General features: G+C 36.1%; 1 protein-coding gene and 1 pseudogene across 1 annotated transcript; one reads left to right on the forward strand and one right to left on the reverse strand.

Annotated features, from left to right (window-relative positions):
- Window positions 1-2,662: 2,662 nt before the first annotated feature.
- On the reverse strand, window positions 2,663-3,519 carry LOC120000700 (annotated as a pseudogene).
- Window positions 3,520-11,024: 7,505 nt separating this feature from the next.
- LOC120000497 (cyclin-D3-1-like) lies at window positions 11,025-13,932 on the forward strand. Its single transcript, XM_038848592.1, has 6 exons — window positions 11,025-11,715; window positions 12,240-12,326; window positions 12,411-12,509; window positions 12,597-12,798; window positions 12,936-13,060; window positions 13,215-13,932. The coding sequence occupies exons 1-6, from the start codon at window positions 11,398-11,400 to the stop codon at window positions 13,458-13,460; spliced, it is 1,077 nt and encodes a 358-aa protein (XP_038704520.1). The 5' UTR covers window positions 11,025-11,397; the 3' UTR covers window positions 13,461-13,932.
- The last annotated feature ends 3,548 nt before the right edge of the window (window positions 13,933-17,480 follow it).

Here is a 17,480-nt window from a genome sequence, read left to right on the forward strand (position 1 = left end):
ATCACAAGTTTGGGTTTAACTCTCTATTGAAAGCTCAGGTTGACAATAGGAGGTTTACCTTCTCTTATAAGCTAGACTTCAAACCCACCATTTTGTAGGATTCTCATCAATCCTCCCCTGGGAGTATGCATGTCCTCGTGCATGACTAGGGCTGGACCATTTCGACCGTTTGCCCACTTATTGCCCCAGACCTGTGAGTCATAATCACATAGCCTTGTCAATCCAGTGGATCTACGGCTTTTCCAATTACTTGAACGACATTTATTATTTCTCTTTTCCAACCCACCCACAATGGATTTGACCCACTGTCTGCTAACCCAACTCCACAAGGGATGGACTCTAGGCCCACCTACGATAGTATCAATCCACAAGCCTACCCACAGGCACGTGACTCTCAACGAGACCATCAATGATGAATACATGTCACACGGGATGGGGGTCCAAGTCTAGCATCACAAGTTTGGGCCTAACTCTCAATTGAAAACTCAGGTTGACAATAGGAAGTTTGTCACTTTGCCCTCTCTCATAAGTTAGACTCTAAACCCACCATCTTTCAATGTAAAGACATGTAGTATTATAAAGATTAGCCCATAATTTATGGTCATATCAAAATGGGCTTAACAGGTTTAGGTCCTACGACCATTACCTACTTCAAGTTGCTCTTTTTTTTCAATCAGAACTAAAATAAGACAACCACCAACCAACTCTATGGTCAATGATTGTGTTGGTGGTAAGGTACATACTAGTCATGCTTTTCTATCAAGGTTCAATCCTCTCTAGAAGTATGAACTCACACATGAATTTTCCATAAACTTGTCCAATGGTTAATACAACTATTGACCACTGAAAGATGGTCAGTGGTCCAATTTGGCCACTGACTGACGACTGTCAAATTGTTCTAAATTTGTTCCCGACACTTCAACTTGTGCTAGCTAAGCCACCCAGACAGAATTAGGCAATTTCGGTTAGTCAACTTGCTAAGCTAACATGTTGACCATTAAAACAAAGTTATAGTCTTCACATGTGGCTAACAACATTTTATATGTGGCAAACAGTGTCAAAAAACCTAAATCAAAGTGTAATCTTACTCTCGTCTCTCTCACTAGGGCTTCCCCCTCCTTCTCTCTCTTTGCTTGTTTGATCAAACGATCGTCCTTTCCCTCCCTCTGCTACCCTAACCTTAGAAGCGAAGACTGACGTCTTCTATTCTGAAGAATTGAAGCTTTCTCGATCTCTCTCTTCATACTTCAGCCGATCATTGTCGTTTCAATTGGGCAATGGGAAGTTTGATCTGCAAAACCACTCCTAATCTCCATTTTAGAAATCTCGTCTAAATTTGTCATTACAATGTCTCTGGGACCTCTCGATTTGTTAGGGTTTCTACACTTTGTCATCTCAGCTCAAATCTAGGGCTTATATAATAAGTCTTTCTCGCTCTAGAATCTCTTCTCCTTCTTCTTGATCTATATTCTCTCTCTCAATCAAATCATCCTCCTTTCCGCTCCTCTTCTCCTCTAACCTCAGAAGTGGAAGACGACAGTTTTGGAGAACATATGCCCCCTCAAACTCTCTTTACATACTTTAGCAGACCATTACCATTGTTGCCAAGTAATATAAACTATTTTCCTTCGCAGTCAACTTTTGTATCGAGAATCTCGTTTCAAATGTATCAAGAGACCACCAATTTCACTCGAGCCAGAGCCTTCCATAAGGGAGCTATTTCCAAAATATAAGGTTTTCACCGCTTTAAGCCTCTTGAGGTCTTCGTTTCATACATGAAGACATTGAAAGGTACCAGTAATATAGCTTAATCAAAATCATATAATGAATTTCTTGTTAGCTAGATTCTTCAAGTGACTAATTTGGAACATTTACTGTAGATTTATTTGTATTCAATGGTAACTACAGCTGTATTTGTATCATTGGTCCATCTTTGAAATTCTTAATTTTTTTTCCATCATATCCATGTTGGATAAATGAAGCCACATGACAAACAGTGGTTTTAACGGTCAACCTGCCACCTCAACAGGTTGACTGATCGAAATTGCCCAATTTTGCCCGAGTGGCTTATTAGACACAAATTGAAATTTCGATGACCAAATTAGAACAATTTGTTAGTTGGTGGGTCAAATTGAAACACTGGACATCTTCTTTTTTTTTAATGGCCAATAATTATATTAACCCACTTATCTAATATGTGTATTTTGTGGGCTGATTCACATTTATCTAACTATTGCGTATTTGCTGCTTTTTCCTATCGTTAAAAAAAAAGAAAGAAACCAAGCCAATCATCAAGTTATGCAAATCACCATTGGACTTCATGATTATAATGTTTGTGGATAACGAGCCTATAGTGTCAAAACTGAAAAAAATATAGCAAACTGAGAAATTATGTTAATTAATACATTGGATGGAGTTTGAAAATATGCCTCAATAAAATCATCTAGAAAGTTTGTAGCTAAGAACAAAAAAAAAATAGAAATATATGTTCTGTCTACACATTCTATTACCTCTACAATACAAGAGAATCGCCAATTAAAATCTCACCGCCACCATCATCATCATCGCCATGCATGGACTTGCAAATAAATGAATGTGTGCGTTCGCGGCCTATATAGGGGCTCTGCAATTCTCATAGTATACAATTAATACCAATCTATTTCTAGCCATCGAAATGGTTAAATTCGCTACACTTGTGTCTCAACTCTCATTTCTTTCAAGTCTTGACATTCAAAACACTAACCTTCTCCATGGCATGAGCAAAGTCACGGAAAAACTCAGTTTGATTCGCTGAGTACAAGTCCACGAACGGCTTAGTTCTCTCGTCCACCGCCATTTCATGATTAGATGCCAACAAACCCAGACCTCTCTGTAGATTCTGATAATACATATAATCAAACTTTTCAGGCGTCATCACATCGTTGAACGCTGACATTTCTGGATATTTTGTGTAATTAATTTTCGCACAATTTACTCAACCCTTCAGCATACTTAGGTTGCATTGCATGATCATACTCGAAAGTTTTGCTAAATTTGAAAATCCTATTAACGAATGATTTGCAGTGAGAAAATCCCACTGTGTGTGCGCCGACCAAAGCCACCATTTCTTTCACAATAAATCCTTTAGCTTCGAAGCGTTAATGGCATGTTTTCTTCTGCAATATTTCCTTCCACGCGAGACACGTTCGATATGCGTCCGTCTTTACAGCCTAATCGGATTTTGTAGTGGGGCTCACCAGTAGCAACAACAAAGTTACGCGCAGCGGTGACGAGTATGTCGGAACAAGAGACAATGCCTGCAGGGCATTGGAACTCAAGCGTGGTCTTGGCGCGTGTGATGATGTCGAAACCGTCACCAGCTAAAGAGAGGTTAATTTCGACGTCGTCGCGTTCAGCTCTGTTGAAGGCAGTTGAGGAAACTAGTGTGGAAGCGTCACAATCGTTCACCATGTAGTCGTAAAAGAAGAGGCAAATGGTGGCGGGGCTGGCTGTTTGTTTTTCGAGGGAGATTTGTTGCATGATGTCGTGGAATTGTGGACATGCTTTGTTGTAGTAGTAGAGGGTGAGTTTGGAGTGTGAGAATGGGATGAAGATGAGGGGGGGGAGGAGAGGAGACTATGATGCTGCCATTGTTGGTATAAGATGAATGGAGATAAAATGTGAAGAAAAATTGGAGTTGTTGGTGTAAATGTTGGTTTGTAGGGGATGAATGGATGATGATGTGGTAGGGGTAGCCATGGAAGACAAAACGAGAAAACTGGGGAATGTTGTGAGAGAGAGAGGGATTGTAGGAGGGAGACGGTTGACTTTGACTTACAAATATTTGATCGTACAGTAAGCATGGCCCACCATCTCACTCATTTGGGCCTTTTGTCATCATAGGCCTATTGTTCCAGCCCATGAAGAAACCAAACCTAAACTTCGGAGGTCCACCAACAATTAAGGCGATCGTAGAACATGGGTCTTTGGATCCATAGTTTTCTGTGCGTGCAAACACTTCTTTACAATATTTTTCCCCGGTACAATGCCAAGCCAATACGATTAGTGCATTTTTGAGCATCTAGATTCAACAAAAAACACATGAAAATAAAAATATTCATGAAATGATCATTTTTCTTTCTACCCCTATCATTCTTTCTACTACAAACCTCTTTCGTCTTCTTTCTTTCTTTTCCGTCTCTTTCTTCTTTTTCTATTTTTTCTCGTCTCTCTCTAGATATATTTTTTTGCAAATTTAAAACTTAAAAAGCCTTAGATTTCTTTTTTCTATCCTTCCTTATTTTCATTTAGGTGTAAATGTTGGTATGTTCAGTTTTTCCTTAAATTTTATGAGTTTTGGATCTGAAACAATTTGTCAAATTCTTCAAATCATTCAGAACATTGTGCGCTAGCCTAGCTGGCAGAGAGAATACATTTTGACTTGTGAACTGAAAATTGACTACCTAATAGTGTGCCTGATCGGGACAAGATTTGCTATACATTGCTCTATAAAATTGCTTCTCTCTTATGTCGTCCTTCCTAAGCATCTGGTCCAAAAAATACTTTGACGAAGACATAACTTGAGCCAAGGAAGTAACTTTTACAAAAGTGATAGAGATTTCAGTAAATAGGATCTCAATCAATAGTCATCTCAGTGATTGACATGACATTCTTTGGTTCAATCATCAAGTTTTATGGGTCCATACATTTACATCAATCAAGAGACATAACTTGAGCCAAGGAAGTAACTTTTACAGAAGTGATAGAGATTTCAATAAATAGGATCTCAATCAATAGTCATCTCAGTGACTGACATGACATTCTTTGATTCAATCATCAAGTTTTGTGGGTCCATACACTTACATCAATCAAGAGACATAATGAATTATTGGAATCATTGAGATCCCTCATATTTTTGGGGACTTTTGCCAGCTCAAACTGGTAATTAATTACTTAATAAAAAACATAAATTAGAAATGCTAACCACCAATGGCGACATTACAGAATTTAATATTCCACATTTCCATTAGAATAGACGTACCAAGAAAGGCAGTCTTGTGGACCCCAATTCGATCCACGTGTAACGTCTTTTTTTAAAGGTTTGTGTTTGCAATGGAGAGTTGGAGACACGGCGGATGTTTTGAATGCTTTTAAATGTGTACATATGTACGTATATGTATATGTATATGCGAGTGTATAGTAGGGTTGACAAGGTATAGGGATTCCACTAAAAAGCATCCTAGTTATCCCAGTAGTGGATATGTCACTCTCTGATTCAATCATAAGGTTTTGTAAGCTCCTATATTTACATCAATCAAGGGATAAGATCCACTACTGAGATAATTGAGATACTTTTTACTGGGATCCCTAACATTTTTTATTAGGGTTTTGTTATATTATAAATAAAATACTCGTGGGAGTGTCGCATAATTTAACTCAAACAATATGAAGAGGTACTGTGTGCTCCTTGTCCTAAGACCCGCACAATTTTCTCCATAAAAGGATCTTGGTAATTGATAAAGATTATATCTTTACTTATAAATCACACCGATGGTTTAAACATACACCCCTTTGACATGTTTAACTTTTTAATTTGTTGAGAAACTCTGATATTATATTGAAGTGGTGAATCTCAAGGACTATTAAAAGTCCTTGCTTGGTATTAAGAACTGATATTGTTTAAGGGTTTTTGCAAGTACTCTGAAGCCCCATTCCTGAATCTGGATTACGGACTCGGTAATATGAAATTGGTGAATCTAATTAGGAGCATTAATTTCTCATATAATTATTAAAGCAACAACTTGGAGTCTGTTGATCATGTATGGGGTGTGTGTATATATTTATATTGTGTATAAAAAAATGGAGAGGGTTGGTGGTAGTTTTGGTTGCAAATCCATGACTTCATATTCTATGGAATCCCAAATAAAAAAATTTTAAGAACCATGGTTGATTGGTAATGCATAATCAAGATTTCATCCATGACAAATGACTCAAAAATTAACCATAACCAAACGTTATGGAATTATCCTATGTGAACTTAAAATACGGACCATTTTTTTAGAGTGGTTGAAAGTGAAATGACAAGTGAAGCAGGAGCAGATCTAGAAAATGGTTTGAGGGGGGCTTGGTTAGTTGTGGAGCCACGAATTTAGATACCGCAAGTTCTTCCGATTCAGCTCTTCATTGTATAAGATTTAGGGGAACTGGGGAAGAGCTGGATTCTTCTCTCTATGGTATATTCGTTACTTCGTATGAGGTTTTACTACTTTAGGGGAAAGAATTGGGTCAATTAGGGCTTATGTTGTGTTAAATTTAAATGGGCTTATTCTTAGATATGGATATGTCATGGTATACTAGTATTTTTTTTTCGAAATTTCAGGGCCCACCCTGGGCTAACATTGTCTCCACCCCTGAAGTGAAGTCGCTGTTTTGGGTCTCACATGTTTCAAATCAACGGTGAAAATAGAGATCTATATTTTAAGTGTGCATAAGATAATCCACCCACACACATATATATATATATATATATGTGGGAATAAGACTGAAATAAACCACTTGGGTGATAGCCCAGTGGTGAATATCCCTAAGACCAAATCATATGGACTCAGAAGATCTTGAATTCAATTCCTACAAGGAGCAATATCCTTATGGTTACGCGTTGAGCTTTGACCTAGCTTATCATGTTGTCAGGTGTGAAACTTCTATGTAAGCGAGCCTAACGATCGAGTTTGGACACAAATTGCTGGTGGCTCAACGATACAAATCTTTGATTGTAGATTCTACCCTTTACAAATGATATCTATGCTTTGGAAATGCCACATCAGTACTGTTAAAGAAAATTTAAAAAAAAAAAAAACAATTCATACATTTAAAAGCCTTTGTTCGGTCAAAACTGCCATGAAGTATGATAAATCTGATTCATATGACCTCACATCGGGTTTAGTATAACAGTTAAAATAAAAGGATAAAAAAATTGTTCAGTGGGTGTGAATGTGAATGACACTCTGTAAAAGCTCGGATCTCAAACAGAGAGAGAGAATACTCTCTTTAAGACCACAAAGACTAGTCTTCAATCTTCATCACTCGTGCTTCTCTGCAATTAATTGATCAAAAGCTGAATATACTAATACAATACACTTGCAGTCTGTGAAGTTTTTAACACTAATAAAACTACTGCTGACACGAACCACCCCCATATGGGCTGCACACAAAGTGTTTGATATTTGGTCTGAGAGAGAGAATTTTCACTGTTTTTGACATTTTGTGGAACTGCACAAAGTAAAGTGAATTTTTTCAAAGGGTAGAAAAGAGATCCAATTTCAAAGACAGGAGGGAGGGAGAGGGAAAAGGGTTTGGAATTTGTGTCCTTTAAAGTCTCTTTTTTAAGCATGTTTGTGACTTCATGAATGCATTATCAAGCATCCTAAGTCACAGACTAAGATGATCCCAACTCTTTTACCGTTTGAGACTTTGTAGCTGTAAAATGCACAGAAATTATTGACATTTTGGGTCAATCCATATGACCTTTGAATCTATCAAAATGAACTATAACAGTGCAAATCAAAATGGTTTTAGCAATTATTCAATTGAAGTAGCAACCTAGACGAGGCGCATCTCTCTCTCTAGTGAAGTGTTGATGGACCTAGCTTAGTGTCTAGAGATATGTATACTTTTTTTTTTTTTTTTTTCTGGCATATGTTTACTTGGACTTGCAATGTGAGCCTATTCAAACGTTCCAACACCATTACCAATGAAAATGATGGCATTTTCACTACAAAGACCCAAATGGCAAATCTGGTCTACTCAGCCGGGCATGTTCTTTTTAAAAACTTTATTGGTTTATATAAGGTAATTCTAGTTACGTCAATCCTGTCATATTAGTCATTGATTAACCATAAGTACCTAACTCCATCGTTCTTTTGTGAATGTTAGAGAAGATTATTTGTACTTTAAGATGTTTCATTTACTTATTGGATTAGGAATATAATGTTAAAGAATGTGATTCATATTAGAAGAATTACTTAATTTTTAAAAGTTTTTGAAAAAGGGGCGGTACGATATTACTGATGAGTGTTAGTTATTTTTAGTATGGATGTACAATTATATTTTGGGTATCTAGGTAGTTGGTATAAAAGGGGTAAACCTAGTCGAATTTGTATTATTGAAATTCTCATAGTGAAAAATAGTCATAGACTCCATGGACGTAGGCATTCTTATAGAACCACGTAAACCTCGTGTTCTTCTTCTTTCTCTTTACTGTTTCGATTGCTCTGCTTGTTATTGCTCTATTATCTGTTGTCTTCGAAAGACGTATTTCACAACATATAATTGTTAAGACTTGTATTCCACATTGGTTAGGTGTAAGCCATTGATATGGTTTATAAGTAAATATTCAATATCTCTCAACCAAGAGAACCCTTTTAAGAATGAAATCGTGCAAAACTTAGGCCAAGAGCGAACAATACCTCTTTGAATTGTTTGGATTGGATTTATGTGGTGCTCTCACGAATATTCAATTTTTAAGATGGTATTAGAACGAAAACTCTATCCTAAAAACCTTTAACATGTGTCCACTTGTTGATCGCATAACCGAGTCCATAGATGTGGATGAGTGTTAAGACTTATATCTCACATCGGTTAGCTGTAAGTCACTGATGTGGCTTATTATAAGTAAAGATCAAATCTCTCTCAATCAAAAGAGCTCTTTAAATGACAAAACCGTACGAGTTTTAGGCCTAAACCGGATAATTGCTCTCATGAGTATCTAATTTATAACAATAATCCCATGAACTATTAAAACATAATGATAAAAAGAGCATCAAGTTTTCATTGAGAGCTTTGCATGTGTTAGAGAATACCCGCCGGCGCCAAGAGAGTTAGGTCATGCGAAAAGCAATTCCATTTGAAGCGCTATAGGGTGTTTGCGGCAAAGATACATCTCTTCGTGGATGATGTAGTGATATTCAAACACCTCCCACACAAGTCATTTTCTTCTGCAATTTATGCATGGAAATCGCTGCCAAGTCCTGCCAATTTTTGTTCAGTGTTATCTTCAAAATTTGTCCTCAATAGTTGGAACGAATCATGTTTTTCCCTTACCTACTATATAGCAAGACACACATATAAAAGCTATAGAAATAATTGGTCATTCTAGCTATATATATAATGCAACAGTTCATATATAACTACATATAATCCACCCCATCCACTACAAAACAATATTGTTTGCTTTAAGTTATTCAGTTCTCATGAATACATCAGGTCTATTAACATACATAGATAATTTCAATTCATAACCATCAACAACGTGTTTTTTGAAGGAAAGCATCCCGTAATAACTCCGCAGTTAAACGTGCTTTTGCGAGAGCACTAATAACGGTGACCTCTTAGGAAGTCAAAGCTGTACGGACCCGATGTTTCCATAGGAGCCGGACAACCCAAAGCGAACAATATTGTTAATGTGTATTGGGCAATAAATTCTAATAGGGTTCGCACAACTTTACTCTTCCTGAGCCGCGTCACTTAATATTACTTAAGCCTAAAAAAAAGACCTTAGATGTCTGAGAGGGTGTGAGTCTTTACTTATAAATCACATCACTTGGACTTCTCCAAGCTATGTACGAGTGGGATTATAGTATTGATACGACTCACTTAATATTAGTTAAGCTCAAAGAAAAGACCTTAAATGTACGAGAGGGTGTGAGCCTTTATTTATAAACCACGTCACTTGGACTTCTCCAAGCTTATGTGGGAGTGGGATTATAGTTTTGACAATAATAATAGTTGATTACAGTACAACTTATAAATAAGAATTAATGTGGCACGAGGGATATCCATTGATCATAAACACATATATAGGGTCTCTTAAACATCCAATATGCTACTATAATCGTATGCTTACAAGTTATATCGAGGAAAATAATAATATTAACTTAATAATTTGTATAAAGTTGGTATGAGTGAAAAATACCAAAGACCAAAAAGAAGTAGAGTCATAATTATAATTTGACACAGACAAACAGATGTTTCCAGTCATAAAAAGATAAATTTAGAGTTGACATGTGTCAGAATGGGTAGAGAAAGACAAAAAGTCTCGTCCCATTGCTCCCTCTCATCATACTTAGATTTATTTATGTTTTAACAATAATTAAAATGGAGTTTATCATTGTGGAGATTTTTTTTTCCTTATATGGTGAGAACATCATTAAGGCAGAGAGCCCTTTAGCAAATGTTATAAAAACCGAGTCGGACATCGATCCGGGTGAAAGATCGGGTCATTGATTTATTAGTTCAACCAATGAATCATTGATCAAATTACAGGTTTAATTAAAATTTAAATATATATTAATTTTAAAATTAAATACCACAATACTATTACATGATCATCCATCAAAAAAAGTATGAGATTAAAAAATAGGTTCATATCACATATTTAATATAAAACAATACACCCAATACATATATAAAAATCAAATTTCACATCATAAATTAACAATATATAATAAATTATTCAAACTTCAAAAAATATTTTAAATATTTTTGAAAAACCGTCTTATTTAATCGGCACAATTCAACTATTTTTACGAAAAAATCACCCAGTTTTATCAAATTTTTTTCTGTTCACTTGCATAAATGATATTTTGACAGAATCGTGTCAGGTTTGTGACCGGATAAGTCACTTAATAACACTGTCTTTAGATCCGTCCCGATGGAGTAAATTCTGCACCGCTTCTTAAGAAGTTCCTTGTATGAGATAAGGATAAAGTCACTGATATTTTATCAGATTTGCGAGAGGTTTTGAACATGTGATCCATGAATTTGGATTTGGATCATTAATGGAGATTTAGATACAAATAATAACAATCCAAAAATTTTAAGAAAAAATAAAATTAAAAGACATTGTTGCCCACGCAAAATAAAATTCTCTCAATCTCAGTGTCCACGTAGTCACTTGTGAGGGGCCAATGGTTGCGTTGCTTAGGACATCTTTGGTATTATATACAGACAATTAACAAATAACACCACACACAGAGAGTCACTCACAGCTCACTCTCTCTCTTTCTATACAAAATCCTGTAATTACCCTTCTTGTTTGGTGTAGAATTTTTGCTTCTACTTCTCATTTCAACGTGCCTCTCTGTCTCTCCTCTCTCTCTCTGCCTTTTGCTTCATAGATTAGCCCCTCTCATCGGCAGTCTTTTCAGACCCTACTTGGAAGAGGGGGAGAGGGACAGAGACTGCTTCACTCGCGTTTTTTTTTTGGGGTTTTGAATAATTTGTTTTTCTTTTAATCAAAATCTGTCTTAGTCTATAAAATCTCAATTTAGAACCCAGAAAAATCATTTCTCTATCGCCATTTCTTGTTTAATCATAAAAAAGAAAGCTTTTTTTTTTTTTCTTCTGAAGTGGGTATTGGCGATGGCACCAAGTTTTGACTGTTCTGCTTCGAGCCTTCTGTGTCCGGAGGAGGATAGCAGCGTTTTTTATGATAACGATTACAATGGTGTGGCGGCGGAGTTTGAGACTATTTCGCAGTACCATTGGAATCATCGAAACATTAATAACAAGCTCCCCTTTGATGGTGGAGCTGGGTTGCCATTGCAGAGTGAAGCATGTGTGAGTTCGATGATTGAAAATGAATGCCAGCACATGCCCTCTGTTCATTACTTGAGGAGGCTTCATAATGGGGATTTAGACGTGGGGGCAAGAAAGGAGGCTATTGATTGGATCGGAAAGGTTGGTTTTTGACTCCTTTTAATGAGTTTAATTATCGAATAATCTCGTTTCAGTGATTTTCAGCTTTGTAGAAATGAAGAGTCTATTTTTACTAGTCTTATCAAAATGAAAAATTTTCATTTATTGTAACTACTACTGGTTTTTCTGAACATTTTTAATGCGATTTCAATGATTTTTCAATGCTCCTCCTTGTTTGTTTCTGTGATTGGTGCTGGTGTTAATTGAATAGCGTGGTAGTTGTTTGATGAAATGTGTGTGAAGCTTTCTTCTCGTTGGGTACTTTTCTTTTCAACAGTTTCTGCAATGGGTTTGGTGGGTTCTTCCTTTTGGGTGCTTTTGGGCCAATGCTGATCTGTCAATTTTCCTTTCTGTGTGAAGGTATTTGTTACAATTTCTATTTTGTGATTAGACTTATGTGAAATCTTGTAATTCAACAGTGATCTTAATTTTTCTTTCTGTTCCATCCAATTGTTTAAAATATATACTGCATCTTTTCAGTGCTAATGTCCTTGTTTGTTCAACAGGTACAAGCTCATTATAATTTGGGTCCCCTATGTGCTTATCTTGCAATAAATTACTTGGACAGATTTCTTTCTTCCTACGAATTGCCAGTAAGTTGTTGGTACACAGTGCCTGTTCTTTGATAGCTAAGTGCTAATAATTTGCATCTAATCTTGTTGTTTGGTGATGTATAGAATGGCAAACCTTGGATGATGCAGTTATTGGCCGTGGCATGTTTGTCTCTCGCAGCAAAATTGGAGGAAACGGAAGTTCCTTTATCTCTAGATCTACAGGTGAAGAATCAATCCACATTGTTATTTGCATCTGCTGTTAAACCGTTGTTTGTTTCTGAAGTGTGTGATGATTTTGAGTGTTAACAGATGAGTGACGCTAAATATATATTTGAGGCTAGAACAATACAAAGAATGGAGCTTCTGGTGCTCCACACCTTAAAGTGGAGAATGCAAGCAGTAACTCCTTACTCTTTCATTGACTATTTCCTCCGCAAGATCAATGACGACCAAACCCAACTTAGAATTTTAATTTTGCGAGCAGTCCAGCTCATATCATGCACAATAAAAGGTATTCCTCTCTCACACACACACATCTACACAAAGATAATGTACTTGATTGCAATAATTCCCTGTGAAGTGTCGTTTGTTATGATGGAGAGACTCGAGAGGGGTCTGATGTTTTTGGTGGGTGGGTATTTACTGTAGGGATTGAATTCTTGGAATTCAAGCCTTCTGAGGTTGCAGCAGCTGTGGCAATTGCTGTTGGAGGAGAAATTCTAATAGGAGACAATGAGAAAGCAATTTCAGGTCTCACTCAGTACATAGAAAAGGTGAGTTTGGTCGCTGTCCAACGCCCCAAAAGGGGTAACATAAATGATGATGGCCTTGCTTTTTCTCACCATTTTGTGTTTGATAATCTGTATATAAATGACTAACTGAGGCTGCTTTTTAATGACTAATGTATATGAAATTTGGATTTTGCAGGAGAGGGTGTTGAAGTGTGTTGAACTAATCATTGAGTTATCCTTGAATGATGGGTTGGTTAAGGGTGCTGGGGGTTCAGTCCCATCAGTGCCCCAAAGTCCCATTGGGGTGCTGGATGCTGCTACATGCTTGAGCAATAGAAGCGACGACACAACTGCTGGGACGTGCTTGAATTCTTCGCAAAACAGTCCTGTTGCCAAAAGGAGGAAGCTAGACAGACCTTGTGAATTGGAGCTGCACAAGTGACGGAATCTCTCTTTTTTTTTTGGTCAGTCTTAAACCAATATGTTTGATTTGTTCTATATATCAGTTTTGGTGTCTGGGAAGGTCATCCCTAAGACAATCAAAACAAAACAAAAAATCGGAAGCTGGAAAAGAAGGTAAAGATGATTTGTGAATGGAGAGAATAGAGGAGGAAAAATGGGATTGGAATATTTGTTCTTAGCATGAAGAGAACAATCACCAGCTGTTAAATATTAGACTTCTTAACAGCTTGAGATAAGGAACAGAGAGGAGACAGATTTGGTGAATTGAGAAAACAGTGGGAGAGGTTTTTCTTTTTCATTTTGAGATACAGTTTGTTTTATTTAAGGCCAGAGATTTTCATTTGAAGTGTTTGATAAAAAAAACAGAAGTGAAATCATTATGAAATTTGTTAATCAGTGATTTGTTTCCTTGCTTGCTTGTTTTGGTGGATTTGTTGCTTTCATGGTAGCTAGATATGGAGTGATGAGTGTGGTCAGATTGATCTTATATTGCTTTAAGAATTATATACATACTCTATCCTGTACATAGTCAGCAACCAAATGGTTTTTGACTGTCTAGACTGGTTGGATTGTGGGACTTCCTGAGCGGCATTAGCCTTGCAATAACTGGCGATTATTAATGATTCCGGCAATTACTAGTGATTCCAACTTCATGCAGACTTGCAGTCTACAATCCGAAAGGACGGGTTTTTGGAGTTAGCTCACCATTGTGGGATCGCGACCCTTTTTCTCGTCCTTTGTAATCTGTCTGTCTGCCGCTCAGGGCATAAGGGGCATGTCATATTGTCATTGTATGTTTAGGGTTTGGAGTGGTGAGGGGGTGCTTGTGGTCAATTGATATTAGATATATATATAGATTTGATCAAATCATACCCACTTTTAAGATTTGCCTAGTTTTGTGTCATTATTCACAAATAAAAAGAAGACGACCAATATGTGCTTCCAATTGGTATCCTCTCCTCTTCAATTACCATAAAAAATGTGACTCTTAAACGGGATAGGGGTTGGAATGATTCTAGCCCATTCCACCTGATCTTCACCATCAAATACAATTATGCATTGAATTTGACAATACCATATCCTATCCATTCAATGGTGCAGATAATATGAAATTACTGGAATCCGTTTTCGCTCTTAACATAAGTAAAATGGAAATTGGGGTAATATATTGTTATTACTACCAAAATCAGTTATTGCAGTGTGGGGGCCACTTAAATGAAATTTAAACAATTAAAAGCTAGTCTTCAAATTTATATCATAAAAAAATCTCAATCTACAAAGGGCTGCCAATTATATTAAAATCAAAAATTTAATGTAAAAGGATTAATTGACCCATGTGTTAGACTTCCACGAGAGACAATATTCTTGTAACCAGACGTTAGGTTTTGATCCAATTTACTATATTGTCAGGTGAAAAACTTATGTGTATGTAGACCTGACGACCCGAGTTTATACTCATATTAGATGTTCAAACGACAAATGACTTATATTAGATTTCCCAAATAACAAACTTGTATGGTGTCATTTTCGGATTAAAAATGCATGTAACCAATAAAAAAGGTATTTTGGATCCACATTAACTAATATAGGTATTTTGAGGAGATTGTTTATGACAGAAAATATATTTAATATTTGACAACTAAGTGGTATGACAGAAAAATTCAAGTCTGCCCATCTGAGGATAACCTTATGAGTTAAGAAGGAAAACAAAGAAAAATAATATTGAATTGTGTTATTATTTGCTCTATTTTTGCAATTTAAGGAGAGACTCTCTTAAAGCCTCCCACAACTGCAAATTAACAATAAAGTAAGAGAAGAAAAATCCAACTGTTTTTTATAATTAAAACTATGATGGGATTGATAAATAAAAATTGGTATTATTCCCTGAAAACTGAGGATAATCAATTTCTGTTTTTTGTCCCAACTATCTCAAACGTTAAAATAGATGTACATTATCCATGTGAAATCGTGGGTCTCAAATATCCCGCATGATCCATATGAAATTGTGTGCAAGTTCATCTCAACATTTAAGAATTCATGTGTGTTTTTTGTCTCAACTATCTCAAACGTTAAAATGGATGTACATTATCCATGTGAAATCATGGGTCTCAAATATCTCGCATGATCCATATGAAATCGTGTGTGTTCATCTCAACATTTGTAATAGTAATTAGGATAAAAAAAATACTAAGATTCATAAAGAGGGATGTTTCTCTTTTCCTTTTTAAAAAGGCAATCAAGGCAAATTTTACAAATATTTTCTCAGTCCAACAATACATACAACACAATCCCAACACAATCCACAAGAAGTCAAGAAATCTGTGCAAAAACCTACAACAAGAACAGCCAAGATGAGAATGGCAACTGGCAAGAATCAAATATAGAATAGATTGTGCATTCAATATAGAACCAATATTATATATGAGTATATGACAGAAAATAATTGTCATTTATTTAAGTTTGATTAGGAAAACACTTTGCATGATTTGACATAAAGAGAAGCATTAAAACAGGTTAAATGCATAATATAGTATATAGATCCACATCTTTGCTTAATTTACACCAGTTAAGCTTAATTTACACCAGTTAAGCAGATCCACATCTTTGCTTTACACCAGTAAAGCCTCCGTCAAGAATGCTGTCTTCCAAGTCCTATATAGCTAATTATAAAGATGATACCAAATCCATCTCAAACATTATAAACAAATATTGTTTTCTTCGGGCCAAAAATTCGTACGACTTTGTAAAGAGAATGAGATCTTACTTATATACCACTCGATTTGTTTACTGTCAAATCTGATGTGGGATAAAGTCTCTATCACTAACAAATTGATGCAAACATAGAGAAAAAGATCAAACTATTACTTGCGTGTAAAATGTTCTTGGCCCAATTGTACTTGAGCTTTTTGGGTCTCTAGTGATAATGACGTCCACAAACTGACATCAGTTATTCACAACTAGGAATGGCTCATCACAACATTTAACATCCTTATATAAAAGCATTGAACAAGACAGCATTGAACAAGAGAGTAAAAATAAAACGACACAGAAGACATGCAACACTCTTCAATTAATTACTACAATGAGTAGAACTCACCAATTACAAGACGAATAACTTCTCTCGAACTCTTACTCGGTGTTTTTACTCGTGTGGCCACTTAATAACCCCTAAAAAAAACAGACCCTATTTCTATTGGAAACCTGATGTGGTATCAGGTCTATGACGTTTTTGCTCGAACGAAGAACTCTCTGCTCAATCAGGGAAGAAGCTGGCAAGAAGAATTGCACCATTCTCATGCATCGAATCCCATTCTAGACCAACCTTGTACTTTCTAACCCAATCCCACTTTCCAAATGTCAGGTGAATACGTGGAAAATATCGCAGAGAAATATGCTAGTAGTAGTCCATCCCTGTTCGATCTCTATGGAATGATTCTAACTATAAAGATTATTCCAACCATAAAGTGGGTTAATTTTGATTTTATAAAATGAACCAAAGCCTAGCTATAGTTATTGAGATAATGTGGTACGCCTAATTTTGTGAGACTCCTAAAATTATGGGCTATAAGCACACCTCATTGGTACTATGTACTTGTGTATGAGTTTGGATAAAATTAAGTGTAGGCCTAATTGTGGCCCCTAATGAGGGGCCCATATAAAGTTTATTAAAGGGCTAGATCTCCTCTCCACTCTAACCCTCTTACAGAAACCATTGTCTCCACAAAAGTCTAGAGTATGAGAGGAAGACCTTTGCCCAGTTTTGATTAATCCATGGTTGAAACTGGTATGAAGTCTAATACAGTTTTCGGATGTTGATTATGCTTTACAATTTGTAGTTTAAGTTATTGTATTGTATTTGATAGATGATACGAAGATATGATTCTGTTATAAAAGAATGAAATCAATCACGGAATAAAATTCGGTTAAAGCTTACACAATATAAAATATTCACATAAATCAAGAAATATTTAAGAAGAAAGGAAAAAAAGGAGATTACAAA

The sequence above is a fragment of the Tripterygium wilfordii genome, chromosome 6 (assembly GCF_013401445.1).
Source record: "Tripterygium wilfordii isolate XIE 37 chromosome 6, ASM1340144v1, whole genome shotgun sequence".
Taxonomy (NCBI): Eukaryota; Viridiplantae; Streptophyta; class Magnoliopsida; order Celastrales; family Celastraceae; genus Tripterygium; species Tripterygium wilfordii.